Source organism: Cucurbita pepo, chromosome 18 (assembly GCF_057944985.1).
Source record: "Cucurbita pepo subsp. pepo isolate OVF chromosome 18, ASM5794498v1, whole genome shotgun sequence".
Lineage (NCBI taxonomy): Eukaryota > Viridiplantae > Streptophyta > Magnoliopsida > Cucurbitales > Cucurbitaceae > Cucurbita > Cucurbita pepo.
This window is the reverse complement of record NC_141815.1, coordinates 9,601,184-9,628,950: the sequence shown is the minus strand read 5'-3', so window position 1 is coordinate 9,628,950 and position 27,767 is coordinate 9,601,184. Positions and strand designations below refer to the sequence as shown.

The 27,767-nt window shown below is 35.9% G+C and overlaps 6 protein-coding genes across 8 annotated transcripts; 2 read left to right on the top strand and 4 right to left on the bottom strand.

The window, feature by feature from the left end:
- Positions 1–1,040: 1,040 nt before the first annotated feature.
- On the top strand, positions 1,041–4,216 carry LOC111780679 (uncharacterized). Of its 2 annotated transcripts, XM_087119735.1 has the most exons (6): positions 1,041–1,121; positions 1,258–1,396; positions 2,322–2,758; positions 2,971–3,581; positions 3,978–4,036; positions 4,132–4,216. In XM_087119735.1, exons 3-6 carry the CDS (start codon positions 2,351–2,353, stop codon positions 4,188–4,190), a joined length of 1,137 nt encoding a protein of 378 aa, XP_086975861.1. In that variant the 5' UTR covers positions 1,041–1,121; positions 1,258–1,396; positions 2,322–2,350; the 3' UTR covers positions 4,191–4,216. The 2 variants fall into 2 exon arrangements, with proteins under 2 accessions (XP_086975861.1, XP_023516915.1); XM_023661147.2 differs by lacking the exons at positions 3,978–4,036; positions 4,132–4,216 and having other exon boundaries at positions 1,043–1,121; positions 2,971–3,863.
- A 365-nt stretch (positions 4,217–4,581) lies between these two features.
- On the bottom strand, positions 4,582–6,859 carry LOC111780678 (cytochrome P450 734A1). Its single transcript, XM_023661146.2, has 5 exons — positions 6,420–6,859; positions 6,118–6,341; positions 5,802–6,052; positions 5,351–5,711; positions 4,582–5,137 (listed from the first exon to the last, which is right to left on the bottom strand). Exons 1-5 carry the CDS (start codon positions 6,724–6,726, stop codon positions 4,703–4,705), a joined length of 1,578 nt encoding a protein of 525 aa, XP_023516914.2. The 5' UTR covers positions 6,727–6,859; the 3' UTR covers positions 4,582–4,702.
- Positions 6,860–12,010: 5,151 nt separating this feature from the next.
- On the bottom strand, positions 12,011–14,501 carry LOC111780681 (GTP-binding nuclear protein Ran-3). The gene is made up of 8 exons (XM_023661150.2): positions 14,349–14,501; positions 14,142–14,211; positions 13,497–13,553; positions 13,268–13,385; positions 12,897–12,986; positions 12,639–12,818; positions 12,450–12,527; positions 12,011–12,361 (listed from the first exon to the last, which is right to left on the bottom strand). The coding sequence occupies exons 1-8, from the start codon at positions 14,349–14,351 to the stop codon at positions 12,292–12,294; spliced, it is 666 nt and encodes a 221-aa protein (XP_023516918.1). The 5' UTR covers positions 14,352–14,501; the 3' UTR covers positions 12,011–12,291.
- Positions 14,502–14,658: 157 nt separating this feature from the next.
- LOC111780680 (GTP-binding nuclear protein Ran-3) lies at positions 14,659–17,123 on the top strand. Of its 2 annotated transcripts, XM_023661149.2 has the most exons (9): positions 14,659–14,818; positions 14,908–14,977; positions 15,556–15,612; positions 15,726–15,843; positions 16,154–16,243; positions 16,357–16,536; positions 16,626–16,703; positions 16,793–16,867; positions 16,955–17,123. In XM_023661149.2, the coding sequence occupies exons 1-8, from the start codon at positions 14,816–14,818 to the stop codon at positions 16,860–16,862; spliced, it is 666 nt and encodes a 221-aa protein (XP_023516917.1). In that variant the 5' UTR covers positions 14,659–14,815; the 3' UTR covers positions 16,863–16,867; positions 16,955–17,123. The 2 variants fall into 2 exon arrangements, with proteins under 2 accessions (XP_023516917.1, XP_023516916.1); XM_023661148.2 differs by having other exon boundaries at positions 14,660–14,818; positions 16,793–17,123.
- Positions 17,124–17,968: 845 nt separating this feature from the next.
- On the bottom strand, positions 17,969–20,555 carry LOC111780682 (GTP-binding nuclear protein Ran-3). The gene is made up of 8 exons (XM_023661151.2): positions 20,406–20,555; positions 20,248–20,317; positions 19,626–19,682; positions 19,391–19,508; positions 18,897–18,986; positions 18,621–18,800; positions 18,450–18,527; positions 17,969–18,354 (listed from the first exon to the last, which is right to left on the bottom strand). Exons 1-8 carry the CDS (start codon positions 20,406–20,408, stop codon positions 18,285–18,287), a joined length of 666 nt encoding a protein of 221 aa, XP_023516919.1. The 5' UTR covers positions 20,409–20,555; the 3' UTR covers positions 17,969–18,284.
- A 1,156-nt stretch (positions 20,556–21,711) lies between these two features.
- LOC111780539 (uncharacterized) lies at positions 21,712–22,343 on the bottom strand. The gene has a single exon (XM_023660965.2). It carries the CDS (start codon positions 22,300–22,302, stop codon positions 21,934–21,936), a length of 369 nt encoding a protein of 122 aa, XP_023516733.2. The 5' UTR covers positions 22,303–22,343; the 3' UTR covers positions 21,712–21,933.
- Positions 22,344–27,767: the final 5,424 nt, after the last annotated feature.

Below are 27,767 nucleotides of genomic sequence, written 5' to 3'. Positions count from 1 at the left end.
ATAAAGCAATTATGCAGTAAAAGTTCTTCACTTACTGTGATACAGTGCATATTCTTCTCAGAGAAAGAGAAAGACAGAGACAAATCTTAAAAAAAGATAGAAAAAGGGAAAAAAGAGTATGGAATGAGTAACTATAGCTATGATATTCTCTCTCTAAGACCCTTCTCTTGTTTCGCTTTCTAGTTTTGGATATCAAAGTTAAGAATTGAAGTTACAGAGTCATTCAGAAGCGCCAACATGTTAAGCCTTGTGATTGAAGTCTAACATATTCCTCCTATCCCCCACAAAATTTACTATTTGTTTTTGTGGAAATTCTCTTTAAGCTATTTTCTTTTCCTGTTTATTATTCTTTTAAAAAAAGCGGGAGCGGGGGACGGAAAATATAATTTCGTCTTCGGCCTCATTTATCTAACGAGGAAAAAATGTTCTTCACTTCCTCCCTCATTTCCCATCTAAACGGGAAATTGCCTCCCCATTCGAGGAGAGTCTTTGCAGGTAAAATGAACATCTCTACCGATAAGATCATCGGAAGAAGCAACGTCGCTCAAGGACTTTTATAATCGTCAACTTGAACATAGCTACATCAATTAAGACATGCTCTGAATCAAGAGAATAAAGTTTGGAATCTTCCAATCTTAGTTGTTTTTTAATTAAAAAACGTATCTATGATTAATAGGTAAAACTTGAACGACAAATGAATGCATTATAATGCATACTAAAATTGATATTTAAATATATGAATGAGAAGTAAAGTTATTAATGATCCGTGATCATGGTAGATGGTTCTTATTTGTTTGGTTCCATTGTAAAAACAAAGATCTAAAAAAGAGAGTAATTTGAAAGAATTCTCTCTTATAAACAAGAGAAATTGGGTATACATATAATCATTTGTAGAAGTGGGGCAATGAAATATTGGCCAAATCTACCAAACTATTAAATTTTTGCCTAAATGTTTGGTGCATGATTTGATTATACAACACTTGGTGTTCTAAAAATTACAGCTTTCTCTCAAATCTTAATTTAATTTAATCCATCTTCCTTAAGAACTCAATTAAAATTGAAATGAAAAGAGACCCAAAAGAGAAGCCTTCCTAGTGCTTGCTTTGAACAAGGAGTAACAGGTAATTCCCAACTCAACAAGCTATTCTTGGGCTGTTTGTTGGCAATCTGGCATAAAAAAAACCATTGCATTATTCTATGTTTATTTATTAAGTTGTTTTAATTTCTAATTTTCATTCTTTATCTGGGCCTTCGTAGTATGGCCTAAAACTTAAAAGCAAATCATGCTTAATTATCCGATATAAGAACCGACACAAACACAAAATACAACCAAATTAGACAGAGAGAGGCTTGTGACGATCGTGGGGTAACAACTTTCTCTCTGCAATTCAAAAGGGTCAGTGAAATTTGTTTCCATTTGCTTCCTTCAGACCGATCTTCTTCTGGGTTCAATCTATATTTGCATTTCAATCACTTGCTTAATTCTTGATGCTCTTTTTCTTACTGTTTCCTGAATTTCGTTCGGTTTCTGAAGCGTTTTTGTGTTTGAATATCTATTTGTTGCTGAGAATTTCATTTCGTTCGTTCTTGTTCTTGTTTGGGGATTGTTCATTTGTCTGGATGCTGTTTGGTTGCTCAGAAATCAGTGGAAAACGGAAGGGAAATTATGGGTTTGGATCATCAGTTCCATGAACTTGTTTTGGATTGATGAAGATTTTGTGTTTAGAATTACATTATAGATTTCATTATGTGTTTAGAATCAACTGAATTTAGTGTGTGTTCTTTGTGATCAACCCCAGAGGTCAGTTTTGGCTATAAATTTTCCTTTGATTTGGTTTTACTTATTCTGCACCATGTTTCTATGAACAGTGGAGGTGATTGTACTGCTTGATGTCTAATTTTTTAACGATGAAAAAGGGTATTCAGTATAAGCAAACCCAAAATGAAAAGGAAAGATAGAAATCGAATTCGGGTCGTTTGGTGTCGTTTTCGATTAGATCAAGACCTGAAAACACTAAGCTGTTTATGATTTTGACAATCCAATAACATAATTATATATGTGAAATGGCTTAATCATTTGGGACAGTCTCCATTTGGTTGTTCATGTGCAATACAATGGAGAATATTAGACATAGCCTGAAATCTTTTGTGTTGATCTGTTCTTCACAGAAACATGCTTAGAGGAAGAGTTTTTAGCTTTCATTCTTATAGTTTTGTATCATTTTGTTTAATTTGAACCATTCATTTCAGTATGCAACTCTCTTAATTTCGAATGGTTTATTTTTGCATCGACTCATGTTTTCTGTATCCCGAAATAACAGATTACGAGTAGTAATTTCGGCTAGAAATCATGAAATTCAAGAAAGGGAGTAAGCTGAAAGTATTGAGCAAAAGGAAAGTGGCTTTAGGACCACAATGTTCTATGGAAGCATTAAGAAGCAATGGCTCCAAATATATGGCTGGATATGTTATGTCTAAAGGTGTCAATAACCATGATATGGTGGAGAAGGTGTCTCGAAACGTCATCGTGCCCTGCCACACTCGTTTAGACCTTTCAGAGGCTTGGGCTCCTGGTGATGTCGTAGAAGTGTTCGATAACAACTTATGGAAAATAGCCACCGTTTCTGAGGTTTTGGGGAAAATGCACATTCTTGTCAGATTACTTGGATCCTCTCAGGAGTTCAGAGTCAGAAAAACTCATATCCGGGTTAGACAATCGTTGGAAGACGATGACAATGCATGGGTTATGGTCGAAAAGGTAAATATCGTCTATCTACTTTTGTTTCACTGTATTACTTTTTGCTCTATTATGTGTCGATGAACTCGTGGTCGTGCTGTTATTGTTGAATTTTTTTTGTCTTTCTGATGGAAAACGTAAGAAACAACCGAGCGATTTTCATATCATATTCTCTTGCAGTTCAAGTGTTGATAAATTTTATAAGTGAATGAAGCGACATCTTTTGCGTGCAGGGAAATAAAAATTCCAATGGAGGGAAGCTCCATACGAATCTATTTTTGAACCTCGATCAAAATTCAACCTCTCAAGTTCAAAAGACGAACTCGAGGACATCTCCGTGGAAACAAGATGACTGTTTTGTAAGTCGGAACGAAAAATTTCAAGATAGCTACAATGTGAGAGTTCTGAAGAGATCAACCGATTGCTCGTCTAAAGCATCTTATCGAGCTAACCATAAAGTTAGATCGATTGAGAAAAAGGGCAGATACGTTAAGGTGGTTGCTGCAAATCGAACAGAGTTACCTAAACTGCAGGTAGATCCTGTTTCTTGTCCTAGAGATTATAGACATTGGCCTGCATCATTGAATCACAGACTTGGTGGGCATTTGGAATTGGATATCAAGGATAACGAACCAGTTAATCTGGTTCGGGAATCGAACGACGTAGATAGCATTATGTGCTCTGTTGGTAGTTGCAGCATCATCAGCGACAACTCAAGTGAGCTGCCATGTGATATGTCCGATCGAAATGCTGGTCACTTCTGCGAGGATCGATCACCTAATCATTCGGGACACGAAGGACATTGTCTCCCTACGAAAGAAGAATTGGCAGCCGAAATCCATAGGTTAGAGTTACGTGCGTACCGTTGCACTATCGAGGCATTGCATGCATCAGGACCTTTGAGTTGGGAACAAGAAGTATTGATCACAAATCTTCGACTTTCGCTTAACATATCGAACGATGAACATTTAATGCAGCTAAAATATTTAATATCTGCAAGTACCAGTATTCCAATTAGATGACTAGGAAATATATTCTTTTGCTTATCATAGCCATTTCTGATATAAACTGAATGTACAACTTAGCCAACAATTGAATCTGTTTATAAGATCCTTAGTCCAGTTTAGTTTTGTGTTTCATGGATGAATATGTTGATTGCTTCAACCATTTGGAAATACATGAGATATGTTAATAGCTTTGGCCATGGCTGATGGTTCCTCACTACATTCCTCCATTTCAGGCCGGTTAAGCTCGAGACTGGACTCTTCTCGATGCCAAGCGATGGCGAGCGCCCTCGAGGTTATACTTCAAACCCTTCTGTCGCTTTGTATGTTCTTAGATATATATGGTAGATATTTCGTAAAAATTTAGTCAACTGAATCCATATATATCAGATGGTACTCTCTGTTGGTGGAGCACATATCAAATTATCAATAAAACCTATTATCAATAAAACCTTTAGTCAATAGTTCTAGACGGCATCTAAGAACGACACGGCCTTGGCTTTTTAGAGGGCCCCATCTGTAACAGCAGGTGTGCCCTACAAGGAAAGGGCACCAGCATTTATGGGGCTCCACCAAATCCTCTGCTATTGTCTCATTAGCCAACTCTTCCTGATTGACATTCCCATGTGATCTTGCTCCCTCTCTCACACACACACTTAAGAACAGATAATATAATTGTCTCCTTCCAACACCCTTCTTCTCATCTTCTGATATTCAAACTAAACTAAGCATATCGGAAATCAAAGTTCGTATCTACACAATTTTGACTCTTTCAAGCTCGGAAGAACTGGTCAAGAAGTCCCATCAGAGAAAGTATACAGACAGATAACTAAATACGGATTAAGTTCTAATCCCAACCTTTAATTGTGTTATTATGAGATACTTGAAGCTCCCTATATATTAGTCGTTTCACGACCTTATACTAATAATTCTGTGGTTAATTTTGACAATCCTAGTAATTTTAATTTAAGGGTATCTTTTCAAAACGAATGGGAGCGCCATATTGTGGATAAAGAAGCATCAGGATAGTCGGTGCATGTTGATAAGTAGGAGCCAATCGAAACGAGAGACGTTGAAGTATAATCACCATTGCCAACTTTGCTTCCAAAACTGCTAGATTTTGGCCGATGCAATTTCGAACTCCAAGTCCGAATGGAATGAACCCAACCGGATGATTTCCAGCTCGACTTACTCCATCTGAGAATCGCTCTGGATTAAACTCACTTGCATCGTTGCCCCAAATAGTTTGATCGTGATGAACAGCAAGGATTGGAATCAGAAACTCCGTGCCACGTGGGATCATTCGTCCACCTAGGTCCACGTCAGCGTTTGCACGTCTGATTGTAGCCACGGTGGGTGGGTACAATCGTAAGGATTCATTTAGTATCATGCTCAGCTGCCACATCCAATCATTTGCCACCAAGAAACAAACACTAAATTAAATTACAAAATAATATTTTGTATTAATCTAATTTTGGATAATTCGCTCAATAATGTATTACTTAATTAAATTAGTTTATTAAAATGCATGTTGGGTTTTATAAGATAAAAGTCGTCATTATATCCATATTTAATATAAAAATAAATAAATAAATAAATAAGGGCTTACAATTTTGAACTTGGACACGTCATCAGAGGAGGGGAGGGCACGTGGACCGCAGATGGTAAAGACCTCATCACGTGCCAGAATTTGCCAGCGTGGATGCATTGCCAGCAAGACAGTAGTCCACGTCAGCAGATTGGAAGTGGTCTGTTTGCCAGCAAAGAAGAAGCTTTTGCATTCTTCCACGATGTCATGGACAGAAATGGAAGCTTGGATCATGAGCCCCAACAAATCTTTTGGTCCTTTTTCATTAATTGCCCAATTCTTTTCAAAATTCCGTTTTCGCCCCTCGATTAATTTCATCAATGATTTCTTTATTTCCTTCTCTAATTTCCACGACTTCATATTTGTTCTTGTCGGTAAGAATCTGATAATTTTATATATTTTTTTAATAAATAAATAAATAAATAAATAAATAAATGGGTAATTCTAATTCTAATTATAATGGTAATTTTACCTATACCCAGGAATGAAGACCTTTTGAAAAGCTTCTGAAGCTAATATCATTTGTTGAGTTTGAAGCTTGAAAATCGCTTTACCATCTTCATAGCTACAACCGAACGCTGTTTTCGTTATGACATCTTCAGTCAGCGTTTGGAAGCTATCGAAAACATCAATCTCCACCTCACCCGAGGTCGTTTCCTCCGCCATGAATGACCATTTCTGTACCATTTCCACTATGCTTTCTTCTATTAAGGGAATCAGTAACTGCATTAACTCAACTAGTTAAGACATATATTATCGTAAAAAAAAGAAATAGATTAGTGGGTTACTTTGAGATTGTCTCTGTGAAAAGTGGGGGAGATGATTTTGCGATGGAGAGCCCATTTCGGGCCATTGAGAGTGAGGAGACCGTCGCCTTCGAGCTGTTTAACGAGTGGATGAGCTTCGTTTTTCTCGTACAAATGGGAGTTAGTGATGAAGATTTCTCGGATCATATCAGGGTCAGATACCGCAACTCGAGGAATGGGTCCGAACCATATCACAAACGTAGAGCCTAAAATGCAATTCCGAACACAAACAACGAGGTTAATTTGAAGAACGAATCAAAAAAGTGAAGAATATTGTCACGTACCGTAAATCTTCTTCCAGTGATGATAGAAGGAGAGGACACGTGGCAGAATATTATGAGAGAAATTGGGCATTGGATGGGAAGAAGCCGCCGCCATCATGGAAACCAATTCTTTGAAATTACCAATAAAGAACCGATACGGCGGCCCTCCAATTCCTTGCCGGAGAAAGTGGTTCTCTATCCTTCTTGGCTTCCACCATAACACCAACCCCATTTTTGCACCCAAAATCACCACCACCGCCGCCACCACCGCCGCCGCCGCCGCCACCCCAAATGGCACCTCCACCGCTGATTCCAACTCCTCCTCCATTCTCCCCTTTAATTCACTTAGCTTCTCTCTTCCGCCTCTTAAATAAACAAAACCCACAAACACCAACAAGCCCAACCCCGTAGGGGCCGCAATTGCAAATCTCAGGGTCAACGGTTTTATTGCAAACTTTTTACTGTTCATGTAGCTATTATAGTATTCGAAAACTTTCTTCTTTATAGTATGACAAATAGCGTTGGATCCATCCGTGTTTACTAAAGATTTTGACTTTATATGCATACGAATCGATCAGCATATTGATTGTAATTGATGAGAGTTTTCGGTGATTTTGGAATTACTCGTTCTTATGAGATCAGAACCTTATCTCAATCGTATTTAAAAATAACGTCTTAGAGCAAATTGCACCGTCCCGAATTAATATAAAAATAATTATATTAATACATATGATGCATGGTAACATTCACACATGCAAAATAAAATATATATAATATTGGATGGAACATTTCCATTAAATTATTTGGTGAATTTTATTTCCTTTTTTAAAATTTCATTTAATAATATAAACTTTCCTTATGAAGATAATGTCATGATAATGCTATTAATTTTTTTTAATTGTTTTGTTTTATATCTATAAATTTTTTTTTTTTTCATCTAGTCATTTAGATAAATATAAATATACGTTATCTCTATCTATGGAATAATTTAATTGAGTAAAATAAATGATTATATTAATGGTACGACATTTAATTTTGTATTAATTTATATTACACCCATGTTTAAGTAAATGCTGAAAATGACAGGTTTCATACTCAAATCAGGAAAGAAAAACTATACTCTAAAATTGATTATGTGACATAATTCATTTAACCTAAGGTTTTTGACAAAAAAAACTGACCTTTTTTCCGGGGGTGAGTTGGTGCGAAATGACAAAGCACCACACATCGGCCACAAGCTGCCACACAAAAGAAGCCAAATGAGCCAACTTATCTGCAGAATTATCATTTCTTTGGCACCCACAAAGTCCACTGCCTGTGTCAGTTTCGATCTCTCTCGTCTGTGGATTGGATCGGATTGAGTTGAGATATTTTTTTTAGACTTTGTTAAATGAACAGGACTCTCTACAATGGTACGATGTTGTCCACTTTGAGCATAAACTGTCATGACTTTACTTTAAAAGAAAAGGAGTCGAGGCTCCTCGAAAGCATAGTAAAAAATGACTAAGACTCCAGACTCCAAAAGAAAAATGAGTCGAGTCTTAATTAAGGAGAGACATACTTTGTTCGAGAGAAGGTGTTGGATGAAAGTTCCACATCGGCTAATTTAGGGAATGATCGTAAGTTTATAATCAAGGAATACTATCTCCATTGATACGAGGCCTTTTAGAAAAGCCCAAAGTCAATATCATACCATTGTGAAGGGTCGTGCTACTGTATGGACGCGGGGTTAGGTTAATCAACTTGTCTCTTGTACCATCTCAAAATAGACAATGGGTTGGATTAAAGTAGGTTTTTTTAGTTCAAAATAGACAATATCATATTCGATTCAAATAGACATTTTCGAGTAAACGAAAAAACACGACGAATTAAGAGTTCGAAACATAAAAACATTGAAGTGAATCATAGAAATGTGTGTAGGTGTGTCTCTCTCCCACAAACCCATTTGTTGTTCCAAAAACATGATAATGTGTTTGGAAGGTTGCTCTTAAATTGGTTCACATGGGAACAACGGCGTCTATGTAAGAGGGAGTTTGTGTATGTGGTTTATGTGGGGAAATACGGTTTAGTTGACCCACCACCCAACAATGGGTGCCCACAGCACCAACCCATCCGCCCCCTAAACTTTGTCCCAATGCACCTCGCACAACTTGGCCCATCCTTTGTCTCCCTACTATTACGTCGCTATTCTCCATTTCTCTTTCGATCTAATCCTATTTGTTCGTTTCGTAATATCCCGTTTCTTTTCGGTCGGAAGTTTCACTCTCGATCAAACCTAATCTAAACAAAATTAGGGTTGAAAAAATCAGTAATAAGTGAGAATAAGGTTCAAATAGACATCAAATTTTAATTTTAGATATCAATCGAGCAATATTTGGAGTAACCTCCAACATAGCAGGAAAGACAACACATTTTTTTCCCATCTCGTTTCAAAAGATATTTAATAAAAAGGGAGTCGAGAGATGGAAAATTGGGGCGGTTGGCTATAGAGCTTAATGCAAGTCTTTTCCGCTCGGAACTCATATACCTGTAGAACCTAGGAGAGTTTCAACTATTCAAAATTCCGTGTTCATACGTAGATTTAATTGGGAAAGAATACGACACATTTTTTTCATCAAATTTCAGTTGTTTTTGTTTTTACGAAGACTCTAAGCCCACCAAATTTTAGGGGGAGAAAATAATTTATTGTTATTTTTAAAAAATAAAATAATAATAAGGAATATTATAAATGATATATTTCTAAGAAATTCAATAATGGTAAGGGCATAAGAGACATTGTATTTTTTTTTTAACTTTGGTATATTTTGAAAAATATAATGATAATAAGTGAAAGAGGGATGTCAAATCACGTCAAGACACGTGTCATCCAATGATTGAGCGTGGAGGTCCAAATCAGGAAGTGTTTGGTTACATCAACTCAATGGTTTGGCAGATGCAGCAGATCCTTGTTTTCTTTCTCCTTATTACTATACTACCCTTCTACGCCCAATCATTTTTTTTTTATTTTTAAATTTTAAACACATAAAATATTTTTTTAACAGTTATAAATAGTGGAGAAGCAAGATTTTTGAATAATTATGAAGATTAAAGAATTAATGAACTAATTAATTGTGGGGAAGCCTTTAATTAATTAATAAAGATTTTAATCTACTTAAATAAATCATTATAGTATTAACTTTCCCTAAGTATTTACTAAATATAAATGTGTTTTAATCATAACATATAATATAAAAAAAAAAAAACATTTTTAAATTTGAAATTTATGAAATTGAAATTGTGATATATAGCATTTTTTTTTCGATTATTTGACAGAAAAATGGAAATTGAATAAAGAAAAAAAGGGAAATTAGATCATGTTTTTTTTTTTTTTTTTTTTTTTTTTTTTTTTTTTTTTTTGTTTGGTACCAAACTTAACAAACTCTGACACTGATAATGTTTTTTTATATATAAAGAAAAAAAAAACAGAGAAAAACAAATGCATTAATTCGTTCTATTCCCACAACTTTGATTTAATTGCAATTCGAGCCTCCTCTGTTTTTCACTTTTTTTCAGTTAAAATCTCTCTCTGAATTTAAGGCTTTTAACTGTCATATGAATTATTCCTTCGAATCCCGTTACTTATTGTCGTTCGGTTTCCATACCCTTATATTCATCTTTCTTGGGGTGGTTTCCGTACCCTTATATTCATCTTTCTTGGGGTGGTTTCCGTACCCTTATATTTATCTTTCTTGAGGTTAGCATCCTCGTTGATATACTGCCGTTATTTAACTCTAATACCATTTGTAACAACTCAAACTTATTGGTAATAGATGTTGTTCTCGTTGAGCTTTCCCTCGAGATTTTAAAGTGCATCTACTATAGATAAGTTTCTATGCCCTTATAAAGAATGTTTCGTGCACCCGAATAGATTTTGTAAAGAAAAACTTAGTTAACGGACAGAATAATCTCTCAACTTCTCTAATTCTTCGTATAAAGGCGGATTTTTCACCTGGTTAGAGTAAGTCCCTGAAGGATATGTATAATGTATAAGGGATTCCTAACTGAACCATAATAATTTCATCCTCTTGTTTTGTGTTCAAAGTTGGAAAAAACAGGACAATGGCAAAACCTTCCAATTTCATGTTTTGGACCTGAAAAAAACTACTTTTTTAAAGCATGAGAATCCAGATAATCATAATCATCACCATCATCATCATCTTGCAAGTTTCAACCAACCTACCAGTGATTGATAATTGAATGAAATGGGAAGATTTTTCTGGGAAAAAACAGCCAAAAAAAACGAAAAGGATTCGAATTGGGTAAAAAATGGCAGAGACAAAAAACAGGGGCCATCCAAATTGATGCTTCTCATCGTATAAAAGCGTAGAACATGTCCTGTTTCAAGTTTACATCAAATACAGCCCTGCATCCCATTTTTCCCTTCTAAATTCATTTGGTTTTGCGTCTTAAATGGAGGAACCAGAATCTGGGTTTGGTTTCTATCACGAAAGTGGGTGTCTGTCGGTTTGGCAGAAGAGATTGGAAGATATATCACTTCAAAGCAACAAATTTGCTTAAACACTGAGAGGGAAACTAGAAAAATGGAGATGAAGAGGGACAGAGAAGGGAAAGGCAGGCAAAGGGGTTTGGGCCCCAATCGACAACCCACCGACAGTGAAAAAGGCACTCGATTCTTTTGGTGTTTTGTTGGGAGCTTAATTTTGTTCATTTTCAGCAACAAGCAAGCAGTCACGCAGGCCCCCATTACAGGAATGGACACTGTCGTTTTAGAACTCTCCCTACATTTCCTAGACATGCCGGCGGGCTGTGATGCCACTTCTCACATGCCCTTACTTTTGGTTGAAGTCGATGTTTAGTTAATCATTTGTTACTGTGTGGGATTTGTTTCAAGGAAAACAAAAAGGGAACAGGGGATATAATGGAGGGATTCTCGTAGGGAAATGAAGATAATGAGGAGAGCAGCGTAGTCCAATGGAAATGGGGGCATGTTTGGTTGAGACCGACATGGATAGGGACAATTCGTAATGTGATGGGGGTGCCTACTACTTGTTTTTGCAACAACTTAGGCCGAGTTAGAGTCCACGCGTCAATCTTTTGTTCGTTAATCGCTGAAGTAGTTGTATCTTTCGAGCTCTAACAAAATTCTTTAATCTTTTGTTCGTTAATCGCTAAAGTAGTTGTATCTTTCGAGCTCTAACGAAATTCTTTAAGACTACTCTAAACCTATGATCGAGGCCATTATATAATAAACATTCTAATCCGCTATTTTAGAATCATGCTTACGATATCAGATCACCCACAAGCAAACGTACTGTCAGCAAACTGGACAGAGCATGGTTCATTCCATATTCCCAAAAATGTAAAATATGTTGTAGAAATAGTTGAATCTCAAAAAAATTATCTGGATATTTACGAAAGATGAAGAATCTCATTGTTCATTCATATACCCTTCTCTTTCTTATAACAAATTATTGCCACGGATAAATTAAATATCGTGATCGTGTAAAACACTTAGTAACTAATACAATATAACTTGATATTAGTTCAATATATTTCTCCTGCCTAGAAGAATATGTCAACAGATCAGAACATTAAGAATGGTGAACACAAGGTTGAAGAACGGAATCAACTCATCTCAATTACTGTAACATCTAATCCATAACAGTAACATTAATCGATACACAACTCACAAAAGAACAAATGATTGACACCAAATTCTGTTTGTTCCGGGAAAACTTCACGTTTTCAAAACTCAAATATCTACCAATACCCACATCATCCAGCCCACCAATTGCATATTGTCAATCCTAGCAACAAGATCACACGGCTGGAAAAAAGAGAAAATATAGATATCTGATAAAGAAAATCACCAGATATTCATCAAACCACGTATCTACTCGAATGCGTCGTCGTCATCATCTGGCAGAGGTTGACTGGCAGCTGCCGCCAACTCAGCTTCATGCCTGCAGAAAACAAGCCATATAAGAATTTGAACTGCTCAAAAGAATGTCAATGGTTCATTGGTTATGAGTTGTGATATGAAAGTCTTACTGTTGCTGGGCAGCCAAGTCAATGTGTACTTCTGGAGGAGCAAGGGCAGGACTCTCCACAAAATGAATGTTAGCATCGCTAACAGATGTAATCACCACCATAAGAAAAGGAAACCAATTGTCGTCATGAGTAGTGAACACACGTTTCAAAGATAACAACAGTATAAAGCAAACGGGCAACTGAGTTTACCCAGCTAACTTCCTGGCCAAGTACAAGAATGGCTTCTCAAAGTTGTAGTTACTCTTCGCAGATATTTCATAGTATTGTAGATTCTTCTTCCTGTGGAATGTGACTTGCTTGGCTTTAACCTGCCTATTTTTCACATCAACCTTGTTTCCACAAAGAACAATGGGAATATTCTCACACACCCTGCAATTTAATGAAGAAATCAGAGGGTGCCCTGATAATGCAAAATCCCTTAACATCTACAAACAAATGTCAAAAAACCTGCAAAGATCACGGTGCCATGTAGGAACATTTTTGTATGTCAATCTGGCTGTAACATCAAACATAATGATTGCACATTGCCCATGGATGCTGCAATCATGGACAAAGAACACTACATTAAAAATATCAACAATAGCAGGAAGAAATTTGATTCAGAAGTCCATCATGGAAAAAAGAAACCATTTATCACTAGAACATAACAAATCAAAAAAGTCTTGAAGCAGTTCAAAAAAAGGGAATCAAGATAAATGAATGTATCAGATCAAGAGAACTTTGAAAATTCAATAAGATTACAAAATAAACTATAAAAACAATTAGCCCCATAAATCTCAATCCATGTTCAGAATAGTCAGGCAAACCACTGAACTTACTAGTATCCATCACGCAAACCCCCAAACTTCTCCTGCCCAGCAGTGTCCCAGCAGTAAAATCTAATTTTCCCACAGTTTGTGAAGAAGTCCAGTGGGTGCACCTCCACGCCAATGGTGGCTGATTTCATAGAAAACATGAAAAAATGAATACAATTGAAAAGAAAGTACATAGACAGCACAATAAACAGAATAAACCATGCAATTAAACACAAAATGCCAAACCACGGACGTTCATATTTCTTCTCAAACTCCCCAGTGATATGCCTCTTTACAAAAGTCGTCTTTCCTGGAAAAAAAAAATATATACGTACAACTCAGTCATGAACCCAATAACAAGTTTGAAAAGGGTATAAAAAAGATTCATCTTGCATCCCGATCTCTTCTTATGCTTTCCTAATAATTAGTACAATTCTAATCTAATTTCGCAGCTAGTAAAAAGCTAACCAATCATTAGAGCCCATGAATATAAGACAAAGCGGTAGAGACATGATTGAGTTGAGAGAACAAAAGATAGATATACAACACATCAAAAGAAGCAACCATCTTTCTGAGACAATGCTGCCAATAACTTTAAGAGAGACTCGTGTGTATTAAACTAATTTAGATCTTGTAGAACATATACCATTGAATAGAAAAGGCAGACATTATGATTGATCATCTATTCAAAACAATAACGTCTACAGAAAAGAACAATTTTCCTCGTTGATCAACTGTTACTACTGTCCAATCTCATGAATTCAAAACTATAAGACCTACAGAAATGAACCATTCCCCCATTGCATCGATTAAATATCCAACTCTCAGATGTGATACATACAGCAGGATGCCGCGGCAGACAATTATTGTAAAACAAAACTCAGAAACAAGGAAATACCAGTGCCGCCATCGCCAACAATCACAAGCTTGAAGCTCGGATAATCAACAGTCTTCTGGTCTGGCAAAGCCTACGAAATTCAGCAAGAAATAGAAGCAAAAAAAAAAAAAAAAAAAAAAGGATTAGAATATACTCAGAAAAGTATTCGAACCGATGAAATAAACAAAAAAACTGATCATCAGAGTGAGACTGAGAGAGACTGCCCACCATTGGAATGCGTCGAATAATGGAAAAGCGAAATGAAAGGAAGGAATCGGCGATTTAGGTTGAAATGGGCCGAGATTTGAGGAAGATGGTTTCTAGGGCAAGCATTGCTGGCCTAGCTTTCAACTGACGCTACTTTCTTGACCGTTGGATTAACGGTTGGGTCCTTCTCCGCCGTTGCTTTTATCCACTGAATTAATACCAAAATCAAATTTATTTTCCGTGGGGGCAGGAAAAGGTAAAACAGCGCCACAAAATTCAAAAAACACACGAGATTCAATTCAACGAAAGAAACCAACGGTGGAGCGTGATCCGACTGCAAATCCAACGGTTAAAACAAATAGCTTCTTGTTAGCCAGGCCAGTAGTGCTTCCCCTATAAACCCTCGTCCCTCAACTCTCAACCCATTTTAACCTAAGATCGCCGATTCCCTCCTCTCGTTTCGCGGTTCCATTATTCGACGCATTCCAATGGTGATCTGTTTATTTTTTCTTTCATCTGTTCTTGATCCGGTTTCTTTTCGGAGTATTTGTTGATTCTATTTTGTGGTGAATTTTTGTAGGCTTTGCCGGACCAGAAGACTGTTGATTATCCGAGTTTCAAGCTTGTTATTGTTGGTGATGGTGGCACTGGTACGTTATGTTTTATGAGTTTGCTTTGAGAACAGTAATCAGTAGCGATCGCTGTATCGTATCTTATGGTGATAGCAGTATGTCATTTCGGACGTAAAATGATCTTCGCTTGCTTGTAGTACTAGTGTTTCAGCTTGGAGTGAGAAGAAGAGAGCTTTAAACTTGAAACTATGTTAATGCCGTATGATTTGAACAAAGATTGATTGTACTGGATTCTTGTTCTGAGAAGAAAGTTTTTCTACGGTTTTAATCTTGATTAACACTCGAAAGTCGATAGGTATTCAAGATTAATTCTTTCACGAGCACATATAATCCCCCTGGACTTCCTTTATCTTTTTGGCTGGAATAGTTTAATCAGGAAATCCGTCATTTGTCACTGTTTGTTGTTTATCTAATAAACTTGAAGACTCATGACATTGCCTTGGAAATGAGAATTTAAAACGTTGACAACAAAGGATTTTTAGACTATCGGATTTTTTTAATCCAGTTGTGTATTGCTTCAGTTTGAAGACTGTCGAGATATTCTTGATAATTGTTGAAATTAGAGTATGATTGAATTGACTCTCTGTGTTGCTCAGGAAAAACAACTTTTGTGAAAAGACATATCACTGGGGAGTTCGAAAAGAAATACGAACGTAAGCATTTTTGCTAATCCTTTTCCATTTTGTGGTTTACACTGTTAGGGCTTTCTTTAAATAAATAAAAAGAATCTTTTATGAATTTGTTCTACTGTTTTTTATGAACTTAGCAACCATTGGCGTGGAAGTGCACCCTTTGGACTTCTTCACAAACTGCGGAAAGATTAGATTTTACTGCTGGGACACTGCTGGGCAGGAGAAGTTCGGTGGTTTACGGGATGGCTACTAGTAAGTTCAAGAATTGGGTCTTTTATTCGTTAAGATATATTTTTCTGCTCCCAAGTTTCTATATTACCCGATACATTATGTTGCATAATTTCGATATTCCCTCATACGTAGTGAAAATGAACTGAAAGTTGCTAACTTTGGCAATCTTGTTGAATTTTCAATACTCTCTTGTACATCGGATCTGATAGATTAGTTGATATTTGACTATTGTGGCTTTCATGTTCGTGATGGACTTTCATTTCTCTTCATTCTGAATTCAATTCTCCTACCTTGAAAATTCCTTATTTTGTGTCTTAACCCTTGATTGCAGCATACATGGGCAATGTGCAATCATCATGTTTGATGTTACTGCCAGATTGACATACAAAAATGTCCCCACATGGCACCGTGATCTTTGCAGGTAATGTAACTTTTGTTTTTACGAAACAATTTTATATGAATGAATTGTTGCGCATTGTCAGGGATGAACCCTTCTGGAAGCTGCTTACCATTTGATTACTTATTAACCTGCAGGGTGTGTGAGAATATTCCAATTGTTCTTTGTGGAAACAAGGTTGATGTGAAAAACAGGCAGGTGAAGGCCAAGCAAGTCACATTCCACAGGAAGAAGAACCTACAGTACTATGAAATATCTGCGAAGAGTAACTACAACTTTGAAAAACCATTCCTGTACTTGGCCAGGAAGTTAGCTGGGTAAATCCAGTTCCCGGATTACTTTGTATTACTTCTGTCTTTAATGTGGGAACATTCATGACAATGAACTTTCTCTTGTGGCGATCCAGGGATGCTAACATTCATTTTGTGGAGTCTCCAGCTCTGGCTCCTCCTGAAGTACACATTGATTTGGCTGCCCAGCAACAGTGAGATTTCTTCACCCTATGTCATGACTAATGAAAGCACTTACCACCAATGGAGTAATCCATATCTACAATTTTCTTATTTTGTGCAGGCATGAAGCTGAATTGGCAGCAGCTGCCAGTCAACCTCTTCCCGATGATGACGATGACGCTTTTGAGTAAAAATGGTCGATCATCTTGTGCTGATGCCGTTTGCATATCTATTTTCTCCTGTTCCTCGGAGTGAGATTATTTTTTTTTCTTCTCCTTGCTAGGATTAACAGAAGAGAGGAGACTATGTAGGCAGAGAGTATGGCTGAGGATTGAAACTTGAATTTTGAAAACGTTAGTTTTCCTCCGGGATGAAAGAAATTTGTGGTGTAGATGGTTGGTTTTTAGAGCCGCATGGCCTCCTATGAAAGTTCATTATGCAGAATTTCTCTATCTGATCTGTGTTTGTTTTTTACTCTTTTCATCTTTTGGGGTTATGTTTTTACTCTATTTGAGGTGTGTGGCTTATCTCAGATTAATTCTTAGACCCCATAATTGATTGGATAGACTAGTCTTAATTTGTGTCTCAATAAACAAAAGAATTGTTAGTTATATAAAATGAAACTAGTGTCCTGAATCAGTCCAATCGTAAATTCATTTCTTTCTTCACAGATTTTGACTTGATCTTTATCCCACCAAAACTCAATTCTCTACCGTTTAACGTGGCATTTGAGATCTATGTTAACAAGGTGATGTGGGCGTTGCCTCAACTCGCCAACATCAAGTACTCTGGCGTTTCAACCGAGAATGTTGTCTCAAATTGTTCCTTAATCGGATCCCCACAAACTATTTATGGGGCTGTGGAAGAGAATCTCAGTACATATATCAGAACAAAGGAGGATCGAGTTTCAGTGACTTTAAATCTGTTATAATCTCGGCCTCCTAGCTAAGCAAGCATGGGCATTACTGACTCAACCCAACAGCCTAACTAGCCAATAGCGTGCCAATACCACGACGTCTGCTTTTGGGACAGCCCAGCCTGGGGGAATGGGGGATGACACATACCTGCTGGTTTGGGGTTATACATGCTGGGATGCCATAGCTTGTTGGAAGATAGCTAAGTTCCACCTACCCTAGGGGCTGCTTTAAACGCTTTCTTCAAAGCATTCATGCTATAACAACTTAAATTTATCTATTTCAACACCAACGAAAAACTAGACATTTTTTCATCCATCATTCAACATTCAACACGTAAACCAAAATGCAATCCCATCCCAGAGAAGACATGAGGAAACGCATTGAATACAAATAAAATAGTGAAGCATTCGATAGATAAATTCTGAAAAATGAACGAGTCATCAAAAGTCATGTGGCTCTATTAATCGATAATCTCAACAGAAACCAACCATCTACACCACAAATTTCTTTCATCCCGGAGAGGAAAACTACCGTTTTCAAAAATTCAAGTTTGAATCCTCAGTCACACACTGCCCCCCCCCCACCTATTTCCTTCTCTTCTGTTAATCCCAGCGAGGAGAAAAAATCTCACTCGGGGGTCCAAGGAGAAGATAAATATGCAAAGGGCATCGTTTCACCAGATGATTTTGACCATTTTTACTCAAAAGCATCATCGTCGTCATCGGGAAGAGGTTGGCTGGCAGCTGCTGCTAATTCAGCTTCATGCCTGCACAAAATAAGCAACATATAGATATAGATTACTCCAACGAATGTGAATGCTTTTGTTAAAAGTAATGACTTAGGATGATGAGAAAGTCTCACTGTTGCTGGGCGGCCAAGTCAATGTGTACTTCAGGAGGAGCCAGAGCTGGAGACTCCACGAAATGAATGTTAGCATCCCTGGATTGCCATAACAAAAGGAAGTACATTGTCATGAAAGTTCCCACATTAAAGAAAAAAAGAAATCCAGAGTACACAGAGAACTGGATTTACCCAGCTAACTTCCTGGCCAAGTAAAGGAATGGTTTTTCGAAGTTGTAGTTACTCTTCGCAGATATTTCATAGTACTGTAGGTTCTTCTTCCTGTGGAATGTGACTTGCTTGGCCTTCACCTGCCTATTTTTCACATCGACCTTGTTTCCACAAAGAACAATTGGAATATTCTCACACACCCTGCAGGTTATTAGAAGTAAACAGGTAAGCAGGTTCCCTGACAATGCAACAATTCATTCATATAAAATAGTTTCATACAAACAAACGTTAGATTACCTGCAAAGATCACGGTGCCATGTAGGAACATTTTTGTAAGTCAATCTGGCAGTAACATCAAACATGATGATTGCACATTGCCCATGGATGCTGCAATCGTGGATTAAGGCATAAAATTAGGATTTTCAGCGCTAGGAGAAAATTGAAATCAGAACAAACATGACAGCCCATCACGGAAATAAAATAACACACCCACAACAAGATCTCAAAGAAGACCCAAAAAGGTAGTCAAGATAAAATAATTTATCAGATCAAATGTACAAGAGAATATTGAAAATTCAACAATATAGCCAGATGAACAAGATACAATTAGTTTTGTAAGTTTCAGTTCATTTTAAAAATAAACAGTAGAGGCCTACTTAAGAGGGAAAATGATCATCGAAACAGACTCCCTACAGAAATATGGAAATTGTGCAACAGAGCATAACATGGAGTAACCCTGAGAGCATAAAAAATACACCCAAAAGAATAAAAGACCAATTTCTTTAACTTACTAGTAGCCATCCCGCAAACCACCGAACTTCTCCTGCCCAGCAGTGTCCCAGCAGTAAAATCTAATCTTTCCACAGTTTGTGAAGAAGTCCAAAGGGTGCACTTCCACGCCAATGGTTGCTAAGTTCATGAAAAACAGTAGAAGAACAAATTCATATAAGAGGTTTTTATTTATTTAAAGAAAGCCCTAACAGTGAATAAACCATAAAATGGAAAAGGATTAGCAAAAATGCTTACGTTCGTATTTCTTTTCAAACTCCCCGGTGATATGCCTTTTCACAAAAGTTGTTTTTCCTGAGCAACATAACATGGTCAATCATACTCATAATTTCAAGTGTCAAGTATTAGATGAATGCAACTTGACGAAGGAAGATCCTTCGAACTGAAACTATACAAACGCGAAATCTCCCTTGATTAACAAAATTGGATACCCTAAACATTCTTGAGTCTCTCTTCTTCTTTCTTTCTTATTTGTTGTTACCGATCAAAAAGCCTCGTTAACAAGTCAATAAACAATAACGAAGAAGGACAAATTTCCGGTTTAATATATCAAAACCAAAAAGATTAATAAGTTGAGGATGATTATATATGCTTTTAAGAGAATTAATCCAGAATGCCCTTCGACTTTCGAGTTCTAACAAAAAAATTCTTCTTAGAACAAAAATCCACTACCCTGTCAATCTCTGCTCAAATCATACGGCATTGTTACACTTTCAAGTTTTAAGCTCTCTTCTTCTCACGCCAAGCTAAAACTACTACTACTGGCTAGCAAAAACTATTTCACGTCCTAAATGATACATTGCTATCACGAAATGATGTGATTATTGTTCTCAAAGCAAACACAGAAAACAGAACATACCAGTACCACCATCACCAACAATCACAAGCTTGAAACTCGGATAATCAACAGTCTTCTGGTCCGGCAAAGCCTGTATATATAATTCACCCCAAAATATAATCAACAAATACTCAGAAAAGTAACCAGATCGAGAAGTGAGACTAGGAGAGACTACCCACCATGATAATGCGTCGAATGAAATTGCGAAGAGAGAGGAATGAATCGGTTCGGCGATTTAGGTTAAGACGTGTTGAGAGTTGAGGACGAGGGTTTATATGGTAAGCGTTGCTGGCTTTCAAGTGACGCTATTTTCTTGACCGTTGGATTCGTAGTCAGATCACGCTCCACCGTTGCTTTCCTCCATCGAATTGAATCTTCTGTGATTTTTCAAAATTTGGAGCGCTGTTTTACTATTTCTGACCCACCGAAAAATAATCGATTTAGGATTAATTTGGCTAATTAATAATAATTACTTAATTTTTGAATATTTTCATTAATATCCTTAAATTTAAAAAAAAAAAAATCTAAAAATACTCTCTCTAATAACTTTAAACAAAATTGTTATTAATTTTGTTTTCAATAATAAGTATTTTTAACTTGTTTAAAATTTTTAAATTGTTAATAAAATATTTAAAAAAATTTAAAAATTAAGAGCATTAATGTGTTTTTTATAATTTCGAAAATATCAAAATAAAGTATATTCTTAATTTTTTTTAGTTTAGATTTACTATTAAAACTTTTTAATTTTAAAATATCTTTTTATAAAATACGATATTTTTATTTATTTAATTATTGATCCAAAGCATATTTTTTTTTATTTTGTTGCAAAATATATATTTAGTTTTTTAAAATATTTATTCTAATAGATTTTTAATACTAAAAAAGTCCACCGTTCGATTTTTTTTTTTTTATCTATTTTTATATCAAATAGATTCGTAATTTTTTTCAACAAAAAAAGATATTTTAAAATTTTATTAAACACTTTTCAAAATTAAAAAATTTATAATATTAAAATTCTAATAGATATAATTCTTTAATTTTAAAAATAATTTAATAAGTTCTAGAAACGTTTTTAATCATTTATATTAATATTTGTTATAAAAATTTGAAAATATGCTATTATATACTCATTATGATTATTTAATATGTAAATATTTTCTTTATATAATTTTTTAAAACGCAAATAGCGAATATTTTAAATTTATAAAATATAATAGTTCAACAAGAATTTGAAATTCATATGTAAATTATTTGTAGACAAAATGACGAGAAGGATGATTAGATAGGTAATCACATCACATAATTAATATTTAATGAGTTAATTAAATAATGTGGTTGAATCATTTGCTAGGCGCGTCACGTCATGGTGGACAGGCGGAGCCCAATTCACAGTTCATCCACCGTTTCATAATTCAGATTTCCACTAAAAAAGATTCAGTCCTATCCAAAATGAAAAGATGTTTATACATAAAATATTGCAGATGCTTAGTCACTAATCTACCAAATTTATTATTTCAACATTTTTTCTTCGCCAAACACCTCTCGAACCGATGATTGTTCGTGGAAGAACAATGCCAGAACCATAAGAAAAAGGAAAGAAAATACTATACAACTTCTAATCCTTGGAATTGACGATTAATTTATACATTTAGACATAATTACATGTAGTAGATGAGAGGGATCGGCGGCCGCAGGTACTGGCGGAGATCAGGAATCGCCGCGACTTTTGAAGTCGGTAGCGAGACGAGATGCGATTGCTGAGTGGTACATAACATCGTGAAATGATTCCGTTTCCATCGTCATCAGGCGAAGCTGTCGTGCCTTCGACTCCGTGAAGCAGCCGGGGGAAAATCGATTTCTCGACGATTTCGTCTCTGGATCTGATTTTGAAACTCCGTCGGCTAGGTTTTTAGGGTTGGATTTGTTGCCGGAGTCGATGTAGTCCGGTTCGGAGGACCATCCGAAGACCGGGGCCCACCAATTGGAGGAGGAGGAGGTTTTCCGGCGGTTATTGTCGGCGGAGGAGGCACGGGCACGGATGCTGGTGGGGGCAAAAGTGAAGAGATTAGTCGCCATTTTGGAGAGAGATGATCGGAAAGTACTTTTTTAGACAGAGAGAAGTGGGAAATGGATGGGTTGCTTTTTGCTTTACCTTTGGTAGCGATTTAAAAAGGGGGGAAAACTGTGAACGGATAAGACCGGACACGTGGCGATTTGGCGTTTAAAGACGCGTGGGCTAGACACCGGCTGTTTCGGTTACATGTTTTCGTAGCCGGCTACACCATGTACGATCATATACATACATACATATCATCAACATGACCCGATTTTAGTAGGTGATATATATATTTATTGATTTTTAATTGTTTTTTTTTTTTTAAATAATCAATTTAGTAGAAAATATAAACTAATTCAAATGACCTTTTTGACCTCATTAAAAAAGGCCAAAATTATCACAAATATTCTTTAAATAATCCAAATTCATTTTCGTAATTTCTAATTTTCTTTAAAAGGGACGAAAATAAACGCTAAACGACAAGAGAACGGTAGGTCTCGTGACTGGCACGCAAGTCCAACTCCAACGCTTTTTATATTTTCAAATCATAAATTACAAAAAATCTAAATTTGATTTTCTTTTTCACTTTTTAAATTCAGAGATTATCCTCTGGATGCCGTTTCTCCGTAACCTCCTTCCTAGACCGCAGTACGCTTGACACGTGTCCACAACTTAATCTCCTCATACTTTGGGAGATACTAACATGTACATGCCGCTTCACCGTAACTTTCTGCTACGAATGTGACACGTGTCCTGAATAGTGGTTTTCCTAGAAGTTTCCCGTTGGCGCATGCGACAAGCACGTGAACCATGAAAATACCGCCGGGTGCATAGAACTTTCGTTATTTTGGAAAATTTATTATTTCAGAAGCCAGATTAGCGCCACGTGTCATTTTCAGCGCTCACATAAACGACGAGTATATTTGCTGGCGTTCGATTGTTATTTTTTGCTCACACGCAACTTGCCCAAAAATAAATAAATAAATAATAATAATAGTGATTTTGTATTTTGTATTTTTTTGTATATTATAATTCCAAATAATTAAATATGTTAAGATAAGAATCAAAATCGAACATGTGCTACAATCTTTGATTTCAACGAAACGTTTTTTAAATTTTGAATTTGATTTATTATTCAAAATTTTATATATAATTATTTATTAATTTATTAATTTTTTTGGTTATTAAAATATTTTCTTATAAAAAAACGAAAAAATGTAGATGAGGAGAATTTTTGGTCTAAATTTAAAATTAATTATATAAAAAAGGGTAGCTATTTTTGAAGTTGGGCTGGGTTGGCCCTATGTGGGCTTACAGTATAAATGGCTTATTGGGCCGGGCCTTAAGTTACTTTATTGCTCTGTTTAATAAATTAAAAGCATACATTTTAAGAAAAAAAATGAAAGTAGCACCACCATATCCATCTGTATTTTGTTCATAGGATAAATTAAATTATAAAAAAATTACACATTAAAAAGAAGGAAATAAAACAAAATCATACCTGGCAGCAAGGAAGCTTCATTATCAGATGAGTTGGAGATGGAGCCAATGTTCGATACAATTTTAGCTAAGTACTAATTTAGACATCAAAAATGTGTTGGGTATAACACCACTCCACTATCAAATTTTTTTTTTAAGTGAGGTGTGAGAAGAGTGCTAGCAAGGATGTTGGACCCGAGATGGGTGGATTGTAAGGAAAAGGAGTAGATTATGAGATCCGCTGGTATGGGTGTGGAAACCTCTCTCGCTTTTTAAAAATATCTACTAGCGGTGGGGTTGAACTACACTAACAAACGACCAACTTGAGGGGAAATCAGAATGAAAAATCCAAAGAGAACAATATCTACTGACGGTAGGCTTGAACTGTTACACTAATAAACGGTTGAACTCCTTGAGGAGAAACTCAAAAAGGAAAGTTTAAGAGGACAATAAACCCAGAACAAAAAGTCTAAAGAGGACAATATCTACTAAATGTGAGCTTGAACTGTTACACTAACCAACGACCAACCTTGAGGAGGAACTCAAAAAGGAAAGTCTAAAGAGAACCCAGAACAAAAAGTCTAAAAAGGATAATATCTACTAAATGTAAGCTTAAACTGTTACACTAATAAACGACCAACCTTGAGGAGAAACTCAAGAAGGAAAGTCTAAAGAGGACAATATCTACTAGCATTGGGCAATGTGGGCTTGAACTGTTACACTAATGGGCTTGAACCATAACACTAACAAACGACCAACTTTTAGGGGAAATTCAAAAGGGAAAGTCTAAAGAGGACAATATGTACTAGCATTGGGCTTGAACTGTTACCATAATCAACAATCAACTTAACGGAAAACCCAGAAAGTAAAGTCTAAATACGACAATATCTACTAGTCGTGAGTTTGAACTGTTACACTAACCAGCAACTAAGATGAGAATCTCACACTATAAACAAGGGATATTCACGGTAATCAAAGCAAAACCCAAGTATGGAAAATGATGAGCCATTTTCCCCAAGTCATAAAAAATAGTTTCATAAGAGATACCTATTAAGAAAACAATGGCAAGCCCTTGCAATTGTCTTATTTGGGGCTGTGGAGTGGGTGAAACAGTTCGAAACAGCATCGTTTTGGAAGAAACGAATTCAATGTCCCCCAAGTGGCGTCATGATTTATAATATCACCATAATTGCACAAGTGGGTCTCCCATGTCGTAAACGATTGAATTTACAAATCCATCTTTAAAAACACATGCATACAACGGGATTTTCTTTCTTTCTTTTCAGAAGTGGGGCTTCCTCACAAAGAAACTTAATTTGAAGCTCCGAATCTAACTATAATTTCAGCCATTCCTAGAAGTTTCATTCTCAATCAAACACCTTTCGGCAAATAAAATGATATCACAGTGTAAATTGAAGGTTCAGTGATGGAAAATTACCGAGAAAGGGAGAGGAATCAGCATCGTTGATGTCGAGTTTTTCAGCTTGGCATTTTCACAAACAGGTGGCGTGCGACACAACTAAGTCAAAGACATAGCTCAGATATTATGTGTTAGAAATAACGACGCTTCATCTATCTCTACAATAATCAATAAGTACGTCACGTGGAGAAAATGGTCCAGTGAAGGGGATTGAGTGACCACACACAAGTTGGAGTAATAGACCCCAAGATAATTGGAATATGGTACAGCAATGGTCCCGTAAGTGCATGAGTTAAGATTAGATTAGATAGCAAAAAAGAAATGGATGGTCTCATAGGTGTGGGTAATGGTCCACACTTCAACTGGGCTTCAGCTGAACATGATTTATGAAAGCATGACGAAGCGACCGGACCGTGGGGCAACTCAATCATCGCCATTTCTTATGAAATTTCTACCCCCATTGCAAATTATAATACCCATCTCACGCTTAAAAGTGTACTCCATGTTAACTAATTACACGTCGATTGGGGAGGAAAACGAATTATAATACCCATTTCAGGCTTAAAAGTGTACTCCATGTTAACTAATTACAGGACGATTGGGGAGTAGAATGAAACATTTTTTTAATAAGGGTGTGAAAATCTTCTATGTCAGACCCGTTTTAAAAACTTTGAGGAGAAGTCTGAAAGGGAAAGCCCAAGGAAGATATTGACTAACGGTGGGCTTGGGTCGTTACAAATGGTATCAAAGCCAAACACCGGGCGATGTGCCAGCAAGGAAGCTCAACCCCGAAGGGAGATAGACACGTTTTAAAAACTTTGAGTGGAAGTCTAGAAGGGAAAGTCCAAGGAAGATATCGACTAATAGTGAGCTTGGGCCGTTATAAATGGTATCAAAGCTAAACACGGGGCGATATGCCAACGAGGGGGCTCAACCCCTGAAGGGAGATGGACACGAGGTGGTGTGCCAGTAAGGACATTGATCTCTGAATCCTAAAAAGGGTGGACACGAGATGGTATGCTAGTAAGAATGATGGCTCGGAAAGAGGATCAAGTATAAGATGTGGGTTCAAGGCACTAGCTAAATTAGAATTAATAGACAAATTCACATGAGAGGTGGCAAATTTCATTCCACTTATTATATTATATTGTTTTTATTTAAAATAGTTATGACTACTTTTGTCCTTAACCTCTCATATTGCTTATAAAAGCTAAAACACAGCCCACACATCATGTTCTATGCATAGCTCACATTATTGATTTGAATTTTGCCTTTGATTCTTGTTGTCATATGCAAACATTTTGGCAAAAATTCCTTATGGACTTCAAAAGGCATACAATTTTTGACTTCAAATGCCTCTTGTTTGATGCCTTTTCCAAGTATATCACATGTTCGGTAATCATTTAAAGTTGATTGATCCAAATTCGATATCAATCTCGATATAATTAAGTGAATCAAGTATACACTGTTTTTTCTAATAGAAGGCTTGATCCAAATTTTAAAATATAAAAATAAAAATTAATTAAATTTTGAGTTTAAAGAATATATAGAGAGTCGTTCATACAGCTCGCTAGAATCTAATTCCATATAGAAAAAACCATACATCACTTCATGTAAGCCATTCATGTTCTTAATATGTTTTCGAGGGAATTCAAATTAAAAAAAATGCCTAAAATTATACTTGGTACGTACGTTGGGGACAAATGGATTCCGAGTTGGGATCCATTTGACGCCATCCGTACATACTCGCCTTTTCTGTTCCTCGAATCTCTATGTATTAGAGTGCCAAATTTACCTAATTCGATTTTTTTTTTTTTTTTTTTTATATGATGATTTGCAAATACCTTTCTAAGCAACTTTTATGGAGCTGATTGTGGAAGAGGAAGCCACATACCCTAATTCTAATTAAATAATAAAAAATCTAATTAAATAATCTATAAGCTCAATAATTTAATTTTTTAAGATTAAAATTTGATAAATGAGCTTTCTGTTGTTCCCCAACAAGTAATATATGGAGGGACAAGTAGCTAAAAAAATAATATATATTTAAATTATACGAATCAATCTATTTCAATGATCTGTCCGATATATAATTTGTACATTTGGATTAAATTATGGGAATTTCGTAAAATAATAATAATTAATAAAATTTATATGTTTCCTTAATCAATTATCCGAGGAGATTTTGGTTGGATTAAAATAAAAATTATATCGTTTAATACTAAATAAAGGTATTGGACGAGATATTGACAAAAAATAAAAAAATAAAAAATTATATCGTCCCATATTAATATTTTTAAAGTATAATATAAAAATGAAAATGGATATTATAAAAAAGTAATTTATTTCCATTATTGGTGATGAAGTCAAAACTCTGTATTTGATAAATGAATATAATATTATGGAAAATAAATAAATGAGGATGGAGATCAAAGGTCAAACTTCAGAGCATGGCTGAGAGAAAGTCAACGATCGGACGGAGGTGGATGGTTGCGCATGAGGTGAAGTAGATGTTGATGTAGATGATTGGGCCCACCACACATTTAGTAGTTAATTCTGTTTTATTTTTTTAATGCTATGGTTTTG